We start from the raw sequence: 23,036 nt of genomic DNA, 5'->3' as shown, positions 1-23,036 counted from the left end.
ACACTAACCTTGTACCGAGGCATACCATGCCAAATACTTGGCCAAGGCCAAACCAAGCATTGGTTTTGTTAGGAACCCTTTTGTACTTAGATTTTGATGATACCAAAGTAAGGAGCTTAGACCCCTATTTTCACCTATCAAGGCGAGTCGTTGCATGGAACGAACCGATCGACAACTTGTTATTTAGTAGGGTAGTTAATCATGTATTCGTGGATATCAACTCATTGCCTTATAGTTGATAGCTCTTAATTGTCTATGTACCAAGGATGAATCATGAAAACCGAAGACTTGAAGACATGAAAATCAGAAGACAAAGAACAAGAGGTTATCAAACGGCCAAATCATGGAAGGGTCTACCTCTTGAAGTTTATCAAGGCGAATGATAAAGACAATCATTCGTAATTGAGCACTAAAGGGACGAGTCGTTACACGATTTGTTTGGACAAGCTAGAAACATTTTCTGAGTGATAAACAATCCTAAACCTTAAAGTGTTGGATGATCTACCTTGGACAAACTGAGTCCTAGGAACAAATCCCAAGGTCAAAAACTTTAATTAAAAGACATGTCCTTTTATGCAGAACTATACGACAAATTGTCTAGACATATTAAGGATAAAACGGCTAGAAAGTACTAACACCCACATGGGCTCAATACCCAGCGGTTAATACTCACTGGTCAAAAGGTGATTTGAAATTTTGTCATTCCTCCAAAGAGACAAATTTTCACACCTATAAATACATCCTTAACATTCAGAAGGAGGTGTTGGTCATTGTAAGAATTCATAAGTTTTGAAAAAGCTAGAAATTGCAAGTTACACGTGATCATTGAGTAAAAGAGAAGAAAAAGCTTCAAATTTCAAATCTAGAACTCAAAGAAATCTTGAGCTGCTTCATTGTTCGATTCAAGACACGCTCAAGCCAAGATTTCAGTTGGAGAAAATAATAAATCAATTCTTCAAACAACAATTTCTACTTGGTGAAGTAGAAAGAGCCGGAGTAAACTTGGAGAAGTTGAAAAACCTGGTGAAAGTGTGTTGTCCGGCTTTGTGATCAAGGAGACATACTTAGAGGCGTTATTGTACTAAAAGGAGATTAGTGCAATCATTCACGCATTGTGAAGAAGAGTGGACTAGGCTTCGTTAATAGCCAAACCACTATAAAAATCCTCTCTCTCTCTCTTTACATACTTGCTTTACATATATCTGCAAAGTAAAAATAACAATTTGTTAAACTTTTTCGCTGCAAACTTATCTCTGACCGAGCCATTACTCTCTTCTCTAAGAAATGGTATTGACTTGTGAAAAAAAAAATTCAAAATCCATGTGAGTCTATTTATCCNGGCCTCCTAGACTCACTCTTCTATCTATCAGGACCAACAAGTTTTACATTCCAAAATTTAAAGGACTAACATACATCTCCCACCTGAAGAGTTCGCCGTCCTCGTAGAAGGCGGGTTAAAAATTTCACCCCTCTAATTCCAATATTCATCAATCTTCTCTTCAAATTGCCACCACAAGGCACCACGGATCCAAGCAGCATCCTGAACGGATTCACCCTCAGTTCATTGATTCTTCTTGCCTGGTCCTTGATTTTACGATCCAAAATCTTAGCCACCTACTTTTCAAATTGATCACAGACCATTGGAGGGCGGGGGGGGNGGGGGGGGGGGGGGGGGGTCGTTTGACTTTCTGCCTCACAGCATCAAACTCCTCCTAGTTGAATTTCTTAAGAAAACTCACATGAAAAGTAAGATGATGAACTAACTCAAACGGGCCATCATATTTTGGAACCAAACTCCGATGCACCGTCTTACTACTAATCTTCTTCCAAATTTGGGGAGTTTGTTTTACATAACCAAGTCCCCAATATGGAATTGCACATAACCAAGGCCTCATCAATGAGCTCCTGCTTCTCCTTAGCAAAACGAAAAACAACAGGACACTTTCCATCCGCCCTTACAGCCAGTTGATGGGGGAGTAAATGGTTGGAAACTAATAGCCAACTCAAACGGGGTCAATCTAGTAGTAGAGGATTGATGCAAATTGTAGAAAAATTGAGTTGGATCAAGTAGCTCCAACCAATTTCGCTAGTTGGCAGTAACATAATGTCTTAAGTACTCCTCCAACAAGGTATTTATCCCCTTAGTCTGCCCATCTATTTGAGGATGGTTTGTCGTGGAAAATTTCAAGTCACTTTCCTGTAGTTTGAACAAGGACGTCCAAAAATTGCCCATGTATGGAGAGTCCCGATCACTTACAATATCCTTTGGCAAGCCGAAGTACTTAACAATATTTTTTTAAAATAATTTAGCAACAACTTCTATCGTACGATTATCTAGAGCGGCGGCAAATACCCCATACTTAGAGAACTAATCAATGATCACAAAGATAGAGCACATATCGTTCACCTTTGGGAAACTAGAGATGAAATTCATGGAAACTGAGTGTTGCGGTCTACTAGGAATGAGCAGAGGTTGTAGCAAACCAGTTGCCTTCTTCTTTTCCGTCTTATCTTGTTTGCAAACCAAACAAGCCCGCGCATGTGCCTTAATGTCCTACTCCTTCTTAGGCCAAACATAGTCATAGCCCAACAACGCATGCGTACATGTCACACTAGATGACCAGCCCACTGGGGATCATGGGTTTCCTTCAAGAGTTTGAGTCGTAGCTCACCCGTTAGCACATACAACTACTATCCTTTGCCAAAAATGAGGTTAACTTTCAGCCAATACCTTCGAACCAAGTTTTCCGAAAGTCTAACATATTGTAGATCATTTTTTTTTTTTGCCTGCTCACGAATCATCTCAACCATATTGGTTTGGGCAAGGGTTAAGACAACAACATATTCCTCAACGACCTTCTGACTAAACACATCTGCCACGGCATTATGGCAACCGGGTCTATGCACCCAATCCCACACTTTAAGATTCAATATTTCAATCCCACAATTTTTATCATACTTTGATTCATGTCAAGAAAATTCTGTTATTATTATTATTATTATTATTATTATTATTATTATTATTATTATTATTATTATTATTAATTAATTAATTAATTAATTAATTAATTAATTAATTAATTAATTAATTGAATGCATAAGAAGTGGATTATCATTGTCGAAAGTTTGGCTACAAAAGACAAAGGTCTTGATCGTGTGTTTTTGCCCATCATCTATAACTAAGCTATCCGTATGGACATTATTTATGCTAAAAGTTGATCAAGAATTGAGCATAAATGAACTATTTTGGAAAACAAGAGTTTTTACTTAGTAATATCACATAAAATAAATGGACTCTCTTTTCGTATGGACTAATTCAATTTCACTTTGATTCGACACAATTTTAATCATACTTTGATCTATATCAAGTGAATTATATGACCAACTCAGTTAGGGTTAAGGTTACCCCATAGTACTCTTATTCTTATGTTATGAATGCAGGTTGTTATATACCACCTAGATTGAATTGACACTTTTTTGTTGCAAGTTTTGAGATTGAGTTGGGAGAGAAATGAGAGAAGAGAAATGGAAAATAAATTACTGCAAATTAAGATTTTTTTTGGACCCTCTGATCAGAGAAAAATATAAAAAATATTCATTGCAAGTAGGCATTGGCGCACCTACTAAGCATGTAAACCGCTTTAAAATTTTTTTTTTTCATATTTTTTCTTTTTCCTCCCTCTATCTTACTTTTTTTTTTGGCTAAAGTGTCATCCGGCACCATGAACTATAAGCGATTTGTCATGCTGCACCCTGTACTTTCATAAGTGATTATTCCATCCACGAACCACTAAATTTTTTTCGCCTTAGAACTTTTTGCAGGTTTTCATCAAGTTACAGGTTTCCATATGCTGATGTGGAAGTATTTTTCATTAACTTGTTTAAATAGATATTAAAAATATGACATGGCACTCATTTCAACTTGACTTTTCTTGAGGAGGTTTCCATCTCGCACTTGGTGGATAGCTCCTTGAGGAGGTTTCCGATGGGCGGCAGCGGCGACGTTCATAGCTGAAGCTCGGAAGTCCAAGTAGAGTTGGAGAACACAATGATCATTGGCGGCGCCGCCGTTGTTAGGTTTTTACCCCGCGGAGTCTTCGACGGTGCAGAAGCTCTCCGAGAGTCATGGAGACGCTCTGGAAGATATGGAAGAAATTCTTTTGGATCCTTTTGAGAATTAAGGGCAACCATAGCAGCAAGATTTAAATCATAAAGACCTAAAGCTGACTCAAAAACAGCCTCAGAATCAGATAACAATAAAAGATGTTTCATAGCTTCCTTAGCAGAAGGATAGTGTGTTTTCCTGGGATCATCTGAATCTGATAACTCCATTTCTCGGAGGACCTTTACCCTCTCTAGAGCTTCTTCAAGGGCTGGGGGATCACTTCGAGCTAGAGTGGTCAAAATGCAAAGTTCTCTTGCAGGGCTTTCAACTACATGCTTCTCAAGAGCCATCTGAATAACAAGGAGGACAGAGGAGACTTTGTGTTTACTACCATAATCCTTGACATCTCCAGATTCAACATCTTGAGCTTTTGTTACACTAGGGACAAATAAATAGCTTTTGTATAATGTATCAATGATATTTTCATTCTTTATGGAGCAAACAAACTCAGTTATATGACTCAAATTGTTAACCTCACCAGTTGACTGAAGAAAGCTTTGCCACCCACATGCATCAACAAAAAAATTAAAATCTATCCTATGTCGTCTTACCATGAGTAATGCATCTTTAAAACGTTGCTGGAGTAAAGCCTTCATAATCGAGGCAATAACCAATTTTTTGGGATAGATGCATTCAACATTACCTCTATTTGTATGTAGCATGATAGCAGACTCATCTCCATGCAAGATACCAGCAATCTTAGCACCCCTTTCCCAAATATTTATATATATCATTTGATCCTCTCTTCTTCTGTTACTGGAAATGGGTAGGAAGTTCCCATATTCAGCTGCTACATCTTCTTGCTCAATGTCAACAAGAAACAAGCAATAGTTACCTTGTGACACAGCCTGCCTTGATGATTATATTATATTGAATCACTGGCCGGGAATATAATGGAGTTTTCTTGTGATGAGCATTGGTAACTCTATCCTTGGAGACATAGACATTAACAACTGGGCCTCGTATGGTTCATAGCATTTCCAGGTGAGCACAAACAACAACATTGTCTTCTCTCTGGGAAGGAACGTGACCACCGTGTCGTACAGAATCCATAAGTAGATAAAATATATATTTGTGTTTAGTTGTTTACCCCGTGCAGACGAGGTTGTTGGAGGTGAAGTCGGCGTCCTCGTCGATTAGGAGAAGGATTGATTCGAGATTTTGCAGTTGGCGAGCTTTATGATTGAGAATCTGTGGGTGTTCATGTTGAGGTTGAGGCCGGGGTAGAGGTCAGTCATGCCGGCGAGAAGCTTGCACGTGCCGCTCATGGCAGCGCGGGCTATGAGGGCTCGCAGAAAGCCGGGAGTGAGTCGCTAGTTGGAGTCGCGGTCGAGGGTGGCGATGTTGTTGAGCCAGAGTGGCGTCGTTGCTCCCAATTCTTACTTTGTTTTTTAGTTTTTTTTTTTTTAATTGAAAAATGCTTAGGGGGATTCCATCTCTGGTATGTTTTATTTTTAATTAAAATCAATAAACCACATCAGCTAATAACCGACGCCATGTCATCATAGTAACCTGGAAACCTGCAAAAAGTTCTAGGCGAAAAAAATTTAGTGGTTTGTGGATCGAATAATCACTTATGAAAGTACATGGTGCGGTATGAAGAATCCCTTATGATTCAGGATGCGGGATGACACTTTAGTCTTCTTTTTTTTTTTGAGTACTACTAACCCACTCCCTCATCCATGTGGGAGTGTTAATCGGGACACCGGATGCCACTAGACCACAAGGTCTTTGGCACCCTCTATCTTACTTGACTTCTCAAAATTTGTGAAAAGACTGCTGCGACTCTTCACTCTATGGTACTTACGTACATATCTAATCTAATATATGAAATGTTTCATCCTTTCAGTAAAACTAATATATTATGGATATTGGTAAATCACTTGAATGTTTGAACGCCATCACACCAAACTATAATATTTTATGGTAAGATTTTCCAAGAAATCAATTTGTGTTGCAGAGATTGTGAGTTAATGCATAAAATAATCCCAAAAAGTAAAAAAAAAAATAAAAAAATAAATGGTGATAAATAAGAACACGCAAGCTAAGTCCAATGTTGCTTATCAGCTTATGCCATAAGGAATTCATTTCTTCAACACTAGCTATATGCCTATATATATATATAGATGAGTACCACCAAACATCCATCATTAAGCTTAAAAACCAGATCAGAGCGAGGTGTGGTGTGTAAAGAAGAAATGTACGCCCCAGCTCCCCAGCGGTTTTCATACGACTCTTACGTTGAACATGTCAGACACCGGCACGGGGAGAGAGGCTGCCTCTATGCTTGGTCGGTAACGTTTTCATTTTTCTAGTTGAAATCAACGCCACTTAGAAACAGAATCTATGTTTATCATAACTAACATGAATGACTCTCAGATGATATGATATGTTTGTTTGTACAACGTTGTTGTTGATGCAGTTTGTTCACGGTGTGTTGCTGCTGTTGCTGCTATGAAACCTGCGAGTGCTGTCTGGACATCCTTTGCTGCAAATGTTTCTGAACTCTTGTATGCATAATGTATGTATGTATGTGTGTGTGTCTGACTGTCTGTTATGTTGTGATTTTTTTTTTTTTTTGAATGACGAGTGAAAAACTCAAAACCACTATCTGAGAGTGTGCACAGGTTAATCCCGTCTTATGATCTTAACTGACAAAAGACCACAGGCCAGGTAGTGAATTTGTGATGTGAAATGTGTAATGATAAATAAAATTTGTTTTAAAAAGTCAGATTTGGTTCAAAGTTGAAGTAAAAATCTTATTCTATATATATTTCCTCGACAATGATTAACATATGTAGTCGAATTCGACCAAAAAACATATCATGAGTAACAAAGAAGGAAGCAAAAGTTAGGTAGAATCTTTGTACAAAAACATAGAAACCAGAGGCTGGATCTTAACAGACATTCTGCAGTCGAAAGTTGTACCTAGCAACCAAGAATGGGGTTCCTGCCCTCGTCGATTTCAATGAGAAGAAAGTGGTCTGGATCTGCGCCGCTTGGTCCCTCTGAGTAGAGGGTAGGAAGGTACGCGTGGTAAGCTGGCAAGTAGCGCGACACAAAATCTTTAACCTGTGAGCAGGGAAGAGAGTTTCTTAGGTAGGTGTGTTGTATTGACTACTATTGTACTATAATATCCAAAGCAGTAAAGTGAGATTAAGGTATTAAACTACCTCCTCATCGGACATCCCAGGTTTTCCATCAGCCCTCATAGCAATCTCGGCCTGAAAATTCCCAGAACTAGTTAAGCCAAGTGTGACAGAAGCAAAACTTTTGGATTAATCCAGGGACGAGAGGAATTTTTTGGCGTGTGAAGGGATATGGTGGGTTTGCTAACCTGCAATCGCCAATTATAAACGCACGTTGGGTCTTGAATCTTGATAACTATCCATGATTTTACGAACTTGTCCCATGCATCATAGTATGCTTCTAAGTTCTTGTTAACAGTCTCTAGCTGCAGTATTGGCGTTGAACACAAGTAAAATACTGTTTAGACTAACAGACTGCGATGAACTAAGATTAGTTGAAACGAAACCTGTGGGTCGACAGCTTTGACAACTTCAGATGGAAGGGGTTTGAAACCGAGCATCCAACCCTCAAAAAGAACCACCTAGGATAGGAACCAACCAACGAGGAAAATCAGTACAGTATTCACCATCTAGGTAGAGATGAGCGAGGAAAAGGAGAAGCTGCATGCTAGCTAGTCTTTCCATTTATCCCGAAAGATTAAAAAGCACTTATATTGCTTTGGCTATCAAAGTATATAGAAATAATAATAATAATAATAATGTCTGAGTTTTGCAAGCACCGTAAGGGGCCCTTCAATCTCTGGCCATGTGGAAGGATCAGCTCTATCGCCTCTACCACTGTATGCAGACTGCAAGTCAGTCATATGACAGAATTAGTGAAGAATCTATCCGAGATAAAATAGCTAGAAACCGGTATATATGGTATTATATAACAAGTTAGTGAGTGAGTGATTCTTACTTTATCATACCGAGGGAGCTTCATCTTCGTACCTGGATAGCACAGACAAATCAATTGGCAATATATATCTTTACGGGATCATTGTACAGAAAGCAGAAGATTTAACCTTCTTTAGTCAATTTGGTTAGAGCAGTCAGAGTCTCAACAGCAAATGGAAGATCATGGCTTCCAGCATTGCCACGCAACTGGAACGAAAACACACATCTCATCATTTTCTTAAACACAAAAGTGCTACCACTGTAAACCACAACTATGCAACATGTAGATTACTACCTCTAATAGCAAATTCCCGGGATTGCTTTCTCTTAGTTTGGCCTAAAACCAAATTAACGATGCATCAGAGACTACGAAAACCACAAGTTAAACGATCCTATAACACTTGTTTAAAGGATGACCTGGTCCTCAGCTGTCAAATAGAAATCATCAATGGAAAGCATAGCTGACTTCCTGACATTCAACACATAAACGCGTTCTTCATTTACTCACAGAAATCATTGATAAAAAACGGAGTATCACGCAACCTACCTCCCAGTCACCTGGAAAAGATAATCCAGCGCAAAAACAAGCGTCGTCTTCCCACAGCCTTGTGGTGCACTAAACCCAATCTGCACTCCAAAACCAGAATACCCTTTTCAGTTTGCTGGTTTCCAAATCATTTCAACACCACCTATCTGAGAAGTTTTTGAATTTCGAAACCAACAAAGCAAATGAGAAATGTGTGTTCAATTACCACCAAAGGAGGAACTTCATCTGCACCCTTGAACTTAGAGCAATGATCTGCTATTTCCTTTTCACACCACAAGAACACTGGGATATAGTAATGATAAATTCTAACTTTCTGGGGGAGATTAAGGGTTAGCTGGTTGAGCTGAAACAGTCTACACAGTATTGATCCATATTCTATCCACTTATCAATGGACTCCGCCACTGCTTCGGGGGTTAGGCCTGTTTTGTTCACTAGGGGGCCGGAGCATATGAAATCATAAAGGTCATTTACAGATGCAACTTCAACAGATTTTGTGGGGGAAACTGAATGCACTGATGAACTGTGTTTCCTTCCATTTGAAGCAGGACTGTCATGGTGGGAAGAATGATCTTGCATCCATGAACCTGCATGAAGAAATAGAGGAAATATGAACAGATAAAGCCCCCCAACATCCTAGCCCACAAAAGCCCTGGCTCCACATATAGTGGAGTAAATTATGGTATCTTGAGGGTCCATTAGTTAAGAGAATCAGTGCCCGATGCTCACATTAGGTGTAACTCTCGTATTATCGATAAAGAGTCAAGTCCACACCCTGTCTTTCGAAAATGTGATTACAATATAAGCAAATAAAGTTGTATTTTTGTTACTCCTATAACTTGTGATGGTAAGTACTTAATCCTAACAAGTGGTATTAGACTCAAGTTCCGGTTTGACAGGTATAAAATAAAATAAAATTGAGCATAATTTTTAGCATAGGATAAGTGCTTGCTTGATCCAGATACGTATTTTGACTATTCGGATTCAATCTACTCCTCAACTAAGCTACAGGCAGCCCACAACATCTTCATTCCTAATCCTGGGTGTCTGTGGAGGAATTCAGAGAAGAGTACGAGGTTGAAGAAAAGCACTAGAGCAGAGGAATACTGGGAAAATCCAATCTTTATCTATATTAATCGGAGAGAAAAAAAAAAAATTACTCCGTACACATGACTATACGATGAAATCCAATAGACAACGTCGCAACGATCAAAGACGGTAAAAAAAAAAAAAAATTACAGAAATTACCTGGTGAATCGGAGGAGCAGAACGGCATTCTTGAGGTGAAACAAGAAAGCTTGGGTTTTGCTGCAGTTCCGACCTTGGGCAGAGGGAGACTGGAAACAACGTTAAAATAATGCTGCTGCTTCGCATTATTGTTATTATTGATTATAAAACTGTTGTTGTTATTAAAATAACGATGGTTGTAACAGTGGAAAGAGAGTGAAGCGGAGGGTGACGTCAGCTGCCATGGATTAGCAGGATAAGATACTATTACATTCGGCACCGCCATTGTCGCCCCTCTCTCTCTCTCTCTCTCTCTCTCTCTCTCTCTCTCTCTCTCTGCGTTTCTCGGTTTTAACTTTTAAGTATCTGTTTGGTTGGCCTAGAATTCAGAGAGCATCTCAACATTGGTGGTTACAACCTTTGATCGGATTCTCTTTGAAAGTACATAACTGCCCCTGTTGTACGCTCTGTACAAACCCAAATAGAATTTTGATTTACTTAAAAACCCCACACTATGTGGTTTGAGTAGGGATGAGCAAAATATCAATTAATCGCATAATAACCGCTAATCGATAACTGAATTGATTGAAAAAATTAGTTATTGATCGGTTACAATTTTCAATATTAAAAAAATTAATTTTTCGATTTTTTGGTTATCCATATATATATATATATATATATATATATATATATATATATATATAAAAGTCATTAAGTAGGTAATTTTTTTAGACAATTAATAAATCATTTACTATTAATATGTTATTACTCTGTTGTATTTTTTAATTAATAAATCATTTACTGTAATACTGCTAATATGTTATTACAGATTTACTTTAAATATGTTATTTAGTTAATATTTAGCATTTACTATTATTATGTTAATATTTAATGTTAAGTAGGTAATTAATATGTTAACTTATTCTGTCAATCTATACATATTATTATTATTTGTTGTGTTCAAATTTTGGACGCTGCGAGATTGATATATAAATATATAATAGCATATGTATTAATTGTTGAATATATGTGTAGTTTCGGTTATTTGTTAACCAACCAAAATCGATGGTAGGTCTGATCTTTTGGTAAGTTTTGGTCGATTATGGCAGTCAATAATCACGGTCAGTTATTCGATTCTTCATAATTGACTGACCGTTTACTCACCCATAGCTTTGAGTGAAGTATATATATTTAACTTAAGTTACTTGCTATAAGAAAATAAATTAACTTAAGTTACTTGCTATTTGGATATACGTTCTGGATAAATTTTGTTTACGATCTTAGTTGCCAAAAGATCACAATAAAGTAAATTAGCTTAGGGTGTGTTTGGAAATCAGAAAAATAACTTCTGAAAAATGAGTCATTTTTCATAAAATAGTTTCTTTTTCTGTGTTTAGTTACATTTTGGAAAACTATCTTAGTATATTTGGTTCATTTTTTAGAAAATGAGTAGAACCGTACAATTAAATATTTTAATTGTTTTATTTAGAATATAAAAATATTTATAGTAATATTAAAAATAATGTTATTTATTACATTAAAAAAAAAAACTATGGTTTCCAGTAGAAATCGGTGTATCCAGGAACTGGACTTGTCGTCACGGACACAAGTGTGAGAGGTTGATCCCTTTCCTTTAGAACAAGGTTGTGATTGGTCTGTGGAAAATGACTTTGTCCAAATTTTGGTGAAAGTCATTTTTCTCCAAAACATCCCTATTTTCCTAAGTTAACAGAAAACGATTTCTGTTGACTTGATTTTCTAGGCACATCCAAACACTAGAAACTAAAAATGATTTTCAGAAATCATTTTTTGAGTTTTCAAACACACCCTTATGTTACATATATTTGACATGCTCAAATTTGTAAATCCAATAACACAAGGAAGCGAACTAAGGCATATAGAATGTGTTCAAAGCTATTGGCCCTGTTTGGTAAATAATCAGCCTATCAGCCAATTTTGGCTTATTTGACCACTATTAGTTGTTTGACTAATAAGCTTTTAGTAACTCCAAAATGCTAAAATTCAAAAGGCTACTCAAACAGTCTTTTCAATTAGCTTTTTGAGAAAAGAAATTATATCAAACAGCTATCAGCTAACAACTAATTTATCAAACAACTTTCTACAATCAGCTAATGTTATCAAAAAATCATACCTTCTAACCCAAACAGCCAACCCAATCAGCTAACAGTCATTTACCAAACAGGACCATTATGTGATTGATTTGAATCCAATTCGTGTTACGTTCGTAAACTTTTTATTTAAATTATGATTTATCAATTTATATATGAGTAGGGGATGAATTTTATTGGAATAAGGTTCAAATTAGCCATTGAACGAAACGTGAAAGTGCAATTTGGTCACTGAACGAAAAAAAAAGTGCAATTAAGTCACTCAACACTCTAAATGTATGCAATTTCACCTAATAGCATGTTAAAACCCCCATCTAGCAGGTTGCATGTTAACGTGTATGATGATTTGACATTTTTTAATTTCCTTTTCATTTCTTCTTTTTATTTTTGAAAACCATTTTCTAGCATAAAATCTGCTGCAATATATATTTAGTTTTTTTTAAAGATATATATTCAATCTATAATTTTATATAATAATTAAGATATTAATAAATATAATGGAACAATATTCCCTTCGCAGTGCGCTACTTTAGAGCTACATTAAGCAAAAGGTGAACCAAACACTACTTTGAAGCTATATTCAAACACGTGCTTTGGTCCACGTCCTATCATATATTATAATTTGCAAAAAAAAAAAAATTGTTGTAGTACCTAGTTCTTTTGTATGAACATTTACACCATTCAAATATTTTTCAACAAACCAAACTGGCTATAAAAAATTGAAACTGCATATTGATGAAGCTACGAATTGATAAACTTCAATCTAATGAAACCCCAAAGCAACAACAAACCAAATAAGGATTTCAGGCATGATTTGAGAATTTCACAGTTGATTTGGGGATTTCTGATTGAAGTTTTTTTTTTTTTTTTTTTTTGAAAGAATGATTTAAGCTTAGTTTGCCTAATTTGCCTAGTACATGATGGAAGAAAGAATACATAAAGAAAGGAAAAGACCAAAATTCCTTTCATCTCTTTGTTTTTTTTTTCTCTATAATCTACCTAGTCTTTCTTGTCAAATCATCTGATGAAGTATCATCAAAGCGCCCTTCCACTAGTCACATAGTTACAAACCTAAACAAACAAGAAAAGCGAAAAAAGAGAAAAAGAAAGGAGTTTCGTTCGACATTTTACTGTGATTTTTTTGGAAGACAAAGAAGTGTGATAAAGATGAGACCTCATAAAACATCAAACAAATATTCATCAAATTCACTACTTTTTTGGGGGTATTTGTTCTTTCTTCGATGGGACCTTATTAAAATGAAAAAAAAAGAAAGCAAAAAGGATCCCCCCTTGCTTTGACAATGAAATTCTGCCTCAGCCCTCTTCATAAATTAGAAAACAGTAGAGCTGAGTTGATGTATTTATTGGATCCGTCGGGACTGACGGGGCTCGAACCCGCAGCTTCCGCCTTGACAGGGCGGTGCTCTGACCAATTGAACTACAATCCCAGGGAAATAAGGGATCTAGCAGAAATCTTGATTCTTTTTATCTACGTATCAGGTCTTTCTGAAGGACAAGGGGGTTCTATCATCTTATGGTGGATTGGCGAATTATTGGGCCGAGCTGGATTTGAACCAGCGTAGGCATATTGCCAACGAATTTACAGTCCGTCCCCATTAACCACTCGGGCATCGACCCAGGAAGAATCAAATTGAAATTGGTAATCCATGAGAAACTTCCTTTCATAGTACCCTACCCCCAGGGGAATTCGAATCCCCGCTGCCTCCTTGAAAGAGAGATGTCCTGAACCACTAGACGATGGGGGCCTGCTTGTCCAACCGCCCTCATACTATGAGTATAGTATGAACAGTTTTTTGAAATTGTCAATAGAATGGAATATTCTAATTAGATCCGACGGATCTTTCCCACTTTCAGAATTGAGATGTAACAAAATAAATCGAATTGGGTGCTATATCCACTCCATCTATGGAATAGATATTCACATATATGATGAATATAAATATTGTAATTTGATCTATTTAAGCCTCTATACTTTATTTTAGAATTAGAATTCTTTTTGATTTTATAATTATATATACTTTCTTTTTTCATTTTTTTTCTAGAGTTTTCTAACTAGAATAACCCTAATAGATAGTATGGTAGAAAAAAAGATTCATCTATTTCTTTCTTACCATACTATCTATTAGTATATTGCTAATTCGAGCCCGTTCATTTCATTTAAGACGTAAAAATGGAATTGTCATTTTTTTATCAATTTTTGATAAGAACTCAGAAGTCAAGTTTCATTCAAATAAATTAATGATTCATTAATCATTTTGACTGACTGTTTTTACGTAAATGATAAGGAGAAAGGCGGTAGGAACTAGAATAAATAGTGCAGTAGCAATAAATGCAAGAATATTGACTTCCATAATCTTGTCGTTTTTTTACTTCGCAATAACTCGGGATTTAATCCCATAGAGATGATAAATCTTTTGCTTATAAATTCAATCAATTACCTCTCGATGATATTGAATAGGATCAATATCATGAATAACAATATCTGAGCTATCAAATAAATTCGTCATCGAGAATTGAATAGTATAACATAGGAAGTTCTTTTATCCATACCAACCCAACCTTGCCTTGGATTACTGACCCAATCCAAAATTCCTTTCATCTCTTTGTTTTTTTTTCTCTATAATCTACCCAGTCTTTCTTGTCAAATCATCTGATGAAGTATCATCAAAGCGCCCTTCCACTAGTCACATAGTTACAAACCTAAACAAACAAGAAAAGCGAAAAAAGAGAAAAAGAAAGGAGTAAGTGTGTGGGAATTGGGTTGTCCCGATCAAACTAAAGGAATTTCCTCTCTCGCTTTCTTCACGAGTTTTTTCTTCTTCTCGTCTGAGAGTTGTTTCCTTTGCTCCATTTGCGTCGCTTTGTTCTCGTTTCCATGGCGTCTGATAGTACAATGAATGCGTTGGCAACCTTGACCCTTGTCGATCTTGATGATGAGGAGGGTGTTCAACAGGTTGGGAACGTTCCCGTTGAGGCTTTGTATGAGGAAGAGTTCTACGTTGTTGGGCATATTGTCTCTAATAAACCTACCAAGTTTTTGTTTTTTAGGGACACAATGGCTAGTGTTTGGCATCCGGCGATGGGTATGAACATGAAGGAACTTCCATCCAGAAGGTTTTTGTTTCGCTTTTTTCATGAGAGTGATATCTCTCGGATTGTCGAGGAAAGGCCCTAGACTTTTGAGCAAAACCTTTTGATTCTTAAACGGCTGGCTCATGGTGAGGATCCAGATTCGATCTCATTGGATCATGCTCAGTTTTGGGTCAAAGTTTATGATTTTCCGATTGGCCTTCGTTCGGAAGTAGTGCTAATGGCTGTTGGTGGTTTTCTTGGCCAGGTGGTGACCTTAGATGAACGTAACTTTGATGGTTCCATGAGGGTGTTTTATCGACTATGAGTGGAGTTGGAAGTTGAGAAACCATTAAAGAAGGGTATGAAGCTGCGACGGGATACTGGCGATTAGGTAAGAATTGAGTTTCGTTACGAAAGGTTGCCTACATTCTGTTTTATTTGCGGAGTTATTGGCAATGGGACCGAGTTTGTCCTAAGAGGGTGCATGGATGGGATTGGAGATCTGAAAAGCCGTTTGGGCCAGAGCTGAGGGCAGGTGGCCGGAGGTGTTCCCCAGCAGTGGGTCAAAAGTGGGTTGCTCCAGAAACGACCGTTGAGCGACGGTCGTGGGTTGCTCCGGGAATGAATGTTGCTATTGATCCAAAAGGAAAGAAACCCCAAGAAATCTCGTCTGATTCCCTTGCCATCTAGATACATGGAAAGATTTTGGGTGGTCAACTTGGAAAGTCTATGACTGATATGGACAGTATTGAAGAGAGTTTTGGTAAGTATGCCAACACACTCTTGGAGGATCTTGTAGATTCGCTTACCATTTTTTATCAAAAGCGCAAACGAACTGGACTGAAAGTCACTATGGATGTTGAGTACAGTGGTTCAAAAAACTTGCTTTTGGCAAGAGTTGGTGTTGCCTAGCCCCGCCCATCCCATTGAGTTCCCTATGCTAGAACTGTCGTGGACTTGGCAATCCACGTACAATTCGAGAAATTATGGCCTTAGGCTAAGCCAATGTTTATTTTTCTTATGGAAACCAAAGTTCGGCAAGATCATGCAATTCGGTTAAAAGACAAATTAAGTTTTGAAGGTTTATTTTATGTGGATGGTGGAGGTGTCGGTGGCGGTTTGACACTTCTATGGCGAGATAAGGGTGTTGTAAGCTTGATTAGCTATTCAAAAAACCATATTGACATTCAGGTTCACTTGCCTGGCATCAATCCTTGGCACTTAACTTTTTATTATGGTTTTTCCGAAAGAAGTAGACGGCAGCAGTCGTGGGATTTTTTTAGAGCTTTGAAATCTAACTCGGACCTCCCTTGGATGGTAGTTGGAGACTTTAACGACCTCTCATGCCCATATGAGAAACGTGGTATTCATCCACATCCTACATCTTTGTTTGACGGGTTTAATTCTGCACTAGATGACTGTGGTTTATTCGACCTTGGGATGCGAGGAAGGAGGTACACATGGGAACGTGGTAAAGGAACGGATAATTGGGTTGAAGAGCGCTTAGACAGAGCGGTGGCGGGGGTTTATTGGTGTAGTTTGTTCCCTCAGGCTTCGGTCCAAAATTATGATGTTCTAACCTCAGATCATACTGCGATTTTCGTTGAGATTGAAGGACCAAAACATGCAAGCAGAAGTAGGGCTTTTTTATTTGAAAACGCCTGGCTAAAAGAAAGTGGTTGCAAGGATACAGTACTTGAATCATGGAACTCCTCGGCAGGTGAATGTCTTACTAGAAAGCTGGATCATTGCGGTGTGGCGCCCTTCAGCGCTAGGGTGGTGGATTTGCTAAACGCACGCAGAGTGAGATTGAGAATATCCAGAGACGCCTAAACAGTTTGCGTGAAAGATGTGATGTGAATGAACTTGCTATGTTTCGTAATATTGATGCAAAACTTCAAGATCTTTACGATAACCTAAATATTTATTGCCGTCGGAGAGCTAAACAACATTGGCTCTTAAGTGGTGACAGGAATACTAAGTTTTATCATTTCTATGCGTCGGCTGGAAAGCGCAAGAATCGGGTTCAGAAACTGAAGGATGATTCCGGGCAGTGGTGTGAAGGAGTTGAATTAGTAGGGGTAGCTGCGAAATACTTTGAGACTATTTTTACGACAAAAGGTAGCTCTATGGAAGGATTATTGGATGATTTTACACCAAGGATTTCTGATTTGGATAATGATTTATTGATGCAGCCGTACACAATAGATGACGTGAAAGAGGCGCTATTTTTTATGGCTCCTGATAAATCTCCAGGGCCACACAGGTTTAGCCTGGCTTTCTATCAGCACTTTTGGAATGAAATTGGATCGGACATTGCTAATTTTATTATTGGTTGTCCTACTGGAGGGGAGTTCCCGGTCGGCATGAATGATGCCATCATTACACTCATTCCAAAGAAGACAGTTCCGGTGACTATGGCAGATCTCCGGCCAATTGCCCTATGCAATGTTACGTACAAGATTTTTTTCAAAAATGGTGGCTAATCGATTGAAAGGGGTCCTTGGCCATGTTATCTCAGTTATGCAAAGTGCGTTTCTTACTGGCCGCGTAATTACCGATAATGTATTAGTGGCTTCGGAGGCCATTCACTTTTTGAACCGGAAAAGAAAAGGGAGAGATGGTTGGTGTGCTTTAAAATTGGACATGGCTAAAGCGTATGACAAAATGGAGTGGCAGATCTTGAAGGTTATTATGAGTCGTATGGGGTTTAGTACTGGTTTTATTGAGCTTGTTTTACGGTGTGTTACTACAGTTCGGTATAAGGTTGGTATTAATGGAGACCTGACGGATTATATTACTCCTTCATGTGGTTTGCGGAAGGGTGACCCTTTGTCGCCTTACCTGTTCATTTTGTGCGCGGAGGGTCTTTCACATTTACTATCGAGAGCTGTCCAGCAAAGGCAGGTTTCTCCTTGTATTGTGGCAAGGGGGGCTCCTGGTATTTCACACCTCTTTTTAGCCGACGATAATTTATTATTATTCAAAGCTACAGTCCAAGAAGTTGAATCGATTAAGGGGTGCCTGGTTAATTATGAGCGCATGTTTGGTCAATCCGTTAATTATGGCAAGTCTTGTGTTGTATTCAACAGAAATACTGTGGAGACAATGAGGTACAGTGTGGCATCTATGTTCAGTGTCCAACAAGCCAGTAACATTGGTCAGTATCTTGGACTCCTGATGGGTGTAGGTCGAAATAAAAGAGAAGTTTTTTCATTCGTTGAAGCTAAACTGAAGCACCAGCTTGGAAGATGGTGTAAGAAGACACTTTCTAGAGCTGGAAAAGAGGTATTACTCAAGAGTGTTGCTCAAGCACTCCCGACTTATACTATGAGTATTTATTTTCTCCCTTTATCTATGTGTGAGCGGTTGGAACGGTTGATGAACAAGTTTTGGCGGACTAGTGGTGGATGAAGTGGGGGAGGTATTAGGTGGATGGTTTGGGATCGGATGTGTGCTCCGAAGTCTGCTGGAGGCCTTGGTTTTAAAAATCTTCATAAGTTCAATGTGGAATTATTTTCGAAACAAGGCTGGCGTTTGCTTACATCTCCTAATTCATTGGCTGGAAGGTTGTATAAAGCACGGTACTATCCAAAATCTAATTTCTTGGAAGCCAATATGGGTGTAAATCCGAGTTTCTGCTGGAGGTCCATAATGGCGGGTCAGGACATACTGAGGAAAGGTTGTTTTAGGAGAATTAGAAATGGTCGTTCTACCGTAGTTTGAAAGCAGCAGTGGCTTCCAGACGAAGCAAACCCTTTTATCACTTCCCCGGTTTTTTTTTTATCATGATGAGCACCTTATGGTGAGTGAGCTGATACACCCTCTTTCAAATGATTGGGATATTACTAAGTTGAATGCTTTGTTTGAGCAGCGTGATGTTGAGCTTATTGTCCAGATTCCTATATCTTTAAACTATGAGGACAAATGGTGTTGGAGAGGAGATCTTCGAGGATGCTATTCTGTTAATCAAGGTTATCGGATGCAGTCTGGTATGCATGGTTTGGAGGTGGTGTCAAGCGGTGTTTGGCGTAAGTTGTAGTGTTTAAAAATCCCGCCGAACACCGTAATGTCATTCCCACTATGAGTGCTCTTAACCATCGGGGGTGTCTGTTGATCTTGCATGTCCTCTTTGCAACCAGGAGACTTAGACAGTGCAACATTTGCTATTTGAATGTCCTCATGTTACACCTCTTTGGGTTGGTATTGCTCAACCGCCGATTAATAATGGTGATTTTATGTTATGGTTGGGTAATGTTAACGATTCAGGACATCCGGAGATAGTATTGAGGTGTGTTGCGACTTGCTGGGGTGTTTGGAGGGGCCGTAATGATCTGATATGGAGCAGCAAGGCTTGGCAATCTACACGTATTTCCGTTGAGATTAATAATTACGTAGCATGTTGGCAGCATATGGGGAACATAGGCGATGCTAATGTTGGCCTTTCTTCCCAAGTGAGTAATTCTTTGTTTACTCATGAAGGGTTGTTGACATTTCATGTTGATGTTGCAGTTTTCCCCAACTCTGAATATGCTTATTTTGGTGTGAAGGTGGATTTATTGCTGCTAGAAATGGTTCATTCCGGTGTCACAATGATATTCATCTTGCTGAAGTTATAGCGGTTAAGGAAACTTTGTGTTGGGCTAAGAACCGTGGATGTTTAAAGATTATGGTTCTGTCTGACTGCCAGATGGTGTGTAGTCTTTTTAAGGGGTCTTCTATGGATTTATCATATACTGGCTGCGTTATTGAAGATTGTAAGGAAATTCAAAGACACTTTGAAGTAGCGTCCATTGGTTTCATTCCTAGATCAGTGAATAAGCTTGCTCATGAGTTAGTTAGAGTTGCTTGTTCTCAACCTGGTCCTTCTGTTTGGATTTCTTCTATTCCTAATTGTATTGCGCATTTGTTTTAATAAAAGTTTCTAAGTTACTTTTCAAAAAAAAAAAAAAAAAAACAAGTGTGTACTGCATCAGATTTTGTGCAAGAAAAGAGTTTCAGAAAAAAAATGAAAAGGAAATTTTAAAAAAAAATGTCAAGTCATTTTCCTTGTCACCATGCAACCTGCTAGATGGAGTGTTAACCTGCTATCTGGTGAAATTGCATAAATTTGGAGTTAGGGGTAGGCAATTCGGTTCGGTTTATCCGAACTGATCCTATCCGGTCTGAACCGAACTAGTAAATAGTAATACAAAACCAAACGGTTCGGGATTCTTGTAAACCCAACTGAACTGGACGGTTTAGTAAAAACTGAATCGAACCGAACCGAACTTTGTTAAGTTTTAATAATAATAATAACAACAACAACAACAACAACAACAACAAAAATAATAATAAAGAAGTAAATTTGAGTCCCTTGATGTCTGCTCCATCCGTCGTTTAATTCTTATTCTCACTAGTATCTCTTTTAAATTTTTTATTTAATTTCTTTATAGCTTGTTCTCTACTTTGCGCTTTTGTTGTTTGCTGCAATTGTTCTTTACCTCACAATTAGTACTTAGTAGTATGTTTGGACTTTTATTTTGTTGAAATTTTTATTTTTTTGGAATATTGTCATGAGAGGAATTTAATTACGTACATTAACATAATCTAGTAATATTTTTTTAATACTATAATATACATCATATAGTAATTTGATTGTTGAAATTTTTATTTTTTTGAATACTATCATGAGAGGAATTTAATTAGTACATTAACATAATATAGTAATATTTTTTAATACTATAATATACATCATATAGTAATTTGATTGTTAATATATGTACATAAATAAGGAATCCATACAGGAATGGAATTGAATAAAATATTTCATTAATTTCCCTGTATAATAAGGAATGGGATCATATTTTGAATATTTTTGTCAATTTTAGCCATAAATAAGGAATGATAAGGAAGGCTATAATTTCTGATAAAGAATTATTATATAATATTATGTTGACCGATTTCAAATTTTTTTGACTAAAATGAGGGAGAAAGCTAGCACTTCTGTTTTAATATATATATATATATATATATATATATATACTAGTTTTATACGCGCATTGCGCGAATGGGTTAATGCCCAATAATTATATTTAAATAAATATTTGAAAGTCTATCAATGCAAGATTATATAGGAGAAGTTTATACATGGGTAATTGAATGTCGAATTTTTTTTATTTAAATATCTAACTCAAAGTATATGAATCCAAGATAATATAGAAAATTCATTATAATTATTACTAAAATAAATGTTTGCAACCTTGTAAAATCGATAGTCTAAATATTTGGTCTAAAAATGATAGTGTAAATAAATACTACTTTTAATTTGAATTTTTCTAAGTGTTCTTAATTCTCTTTTGAGTAACATTATCATTGTCTTCATCATTACTATTTGTTGTAGGAAAGGACCAAGGAATCCGCTTCGCGGCTTTGAACTTCTTACTCACGCACAACGGCTTCTAATATAAACCAAGGAAGACGCTTATAGTCTTTAGTTCTCTTCCTTTTTGTTGGTAGTGTGTTATTTGCAATTCGGTTATTGTTGGCAGCATAGATGACAACGTCATGCAATGAGATTATGATATAGGAGCTATGGACTTTCCTTTAGGTGTTCTGCTTGGGGTTCATTTGGTTCAACCATTATTGTTGAATGAGTTATTGTGGATAAAGAAATCCCTAGTTTAAGAAAAAAGATTAAATAAATTAATAAAAATTTGAAAATTTAAAATATTATGTATTCCAAAGATATTAAAAGGTAGTTTCTCGCTTCAATTTACTGGGTTATGGGTTATTTGAGTACTTTCATTGTCAACAAATCCACCAAGTAGTTAATATGATTGGTTTCAAACTATTCTTTTTTAATTTTTTTTCATGGTATTAAAGAAATATATATGTATCATTTTTTGGTGTAACTACTAATTTATTTAATTCAATAAGAGTAAAATAGAGTGATTCCGCTTCAATTTGTTGGGTTATTATTTGAATACTCTCTTTGTCAACCAATCCCCAAGTAGTTAATATAATTAGGTTCAAATTATTTTAATTTTTTTTCATAGTATTAATAAAATACTTGGTAAATAAATATATAACATTATTTTGTACTATAACTTTGATATTTAATTACAAGATATTGTAAAAATAAGATAATGGACAATGTAATGTATATCAATTGATAAATTTGAATGTAAAGAATCTTTGCATGAGAGAAAATAAAGACAATATAACTAATGAAATTATTTCTCTTATTTAATTTAATTTTTTGATAATGAATAATTTTTTCAAATAAAGGTATATATTGTAGACACATAATTCTAAATTAAAGAAATACATATGTATCATTTTTTGTTGTAGCTACTAATTTATTTTATTTAATAAGAGTAAAATAGAGTGAAAAACTTAATTATGTCAAATTTGATTGAGATGAGGTTCGAATCGATTTAGCAGTCCATACCAGGCTCCAGGTATATTTAGGAGTGACCGGAGGAGCAAAGAGAACAACAGCAATCAGAGCTTCTCCCTCGGGGGACGACACTCCCTCGCCCCACTATGCTCACCCCCCCTACGCTTTTTTCGGCTATGACCTTTCTTATAGAAATTAATGGGTAAGTTAAAAGTTAACGGAATATTAACGGAGAAGAGAATATTTAACGGAAAACTTAACGGATAATCATAAAAGTAAGGTTAAATTAGCTAATCTCTATTAATAATATTAATTTGAATTATCTTAACCATCTATTTGATTAAATAATTCATCTAAACCATCCATTTGATTAAATAATTTGACCGCCATTTTTTCTACCCATTTTAGTCCTAACTCTCTTTGGCTCTTATTAATATAGTAGATATATATATATATATATATATATATATATATATATATATATATATATATATATATATATATATATATGTGTGTGTGTGTGTGTGTGTG

The 23,036-nt window shown here is 36.7% G+C and overlaps 2 protein-coding genes, 1 long non-coding RNA gene and 1 other non-coding gene across 4 annotated transcripts; 2 read left to right on the top strand and 2 right to left on the bottom strand.

The window, feature by feature from the left end:
- The first annotated feature begins 6,300 nt into the window (after nucleotides 1–6,300).
- LOC116005536 lies at nucleotides 6,301–6,896 on the top strand. The gene is made up of 2 exons (XR_004094985.1): nucleotides 6,301–6,455; nucleotides 6,588–6,896. It is a non-coding gene; the product is annotated as an uncharacterized LOC116005536 (long non-coding RNA).
- Nucleotides 6,897–6,910: 14 nt separating this feature from the next.
- Nucleotides 6,911–10,243, bottom strand: LOC116005528 (D-glycerate 3-kinase, chloroplastic). Its single transcript, XM_031245742.1, has 12 exons — nucleotides 9,924–10,243; nucleotides 8,883–9,262; nucleotides 8,678–8,757; nucleotides 8,548–8,599; nucleotides 8,426–8,467; nucleotides 8,259–8,337; nucleotides 8,153–8,184; nucleotides 7,974–8,042; nucleotides 7,701–7,775; nucleotides 7,503–7,619; nucleotides 7,339–7,389; nucleotides 6,911–7,237 (listed from the first exon to the last, which is right to left on the bottom strand). Exons 1-12 carry the CDS (start codon nucleotides 10,186–10,188, stop codon nucleotides 7,094–7,096), a joined length of 1,386 nt encoding a protein of 461 aa, XP_031101602.1. The 5' UTR covers nucleotides 10,189–10,243; the 3' UTR covers nucleotides 6,911–7,093.
- Nucleotides 10,244–13,724: 3,481 nt separating this feature from the next.
- Nucleotides 13,725–13,797, bottom strand: TRNAE-UUC. The gene has a single exon. It is a non-coding gene; the product is annotated as a tRNA-Glu (tRNA).
- A 2,056-nt stretch (nucleotides 13,798–15,853) lies between these two features.
- LOC116010994 lies at nucleotides 15,854–16,957 on the top strand. The gene is made up of 2 exons (XM_031250481.1): nucleotides 15,854–16,021; nucleotides 16,316–16,957. Exons 1-2 carry the CDS (start codon nucleotides 15,854–15,856, stop codon nucleotides 16,955–16,957), a joined length of 810 nt encoding a protein of 269 aa, XP_031106341.1.
- Nucleotides 16,958–23,036: the final 6,079 nt, after the last annotated feature.

Source organism: Ipomoea triloba, chromosome 2 (assembly GCF_003576645.1).
Source record: "Ipomoea triloba cultivar NCNSP0323 chromosome 2, ASM357664v1".
In the NCBI taxonomy this organism is placed as follows: domain Eukaryota; kingdom Viridiplantae; phylum Streptophyta; class Magnoliopsida; order Solanales; family Convolvulaceae; genus Ipomoea; species Ipomoea triloba.
This window is presented reverse-complemented; position numbering and strand designations above follow the sequence as displayed.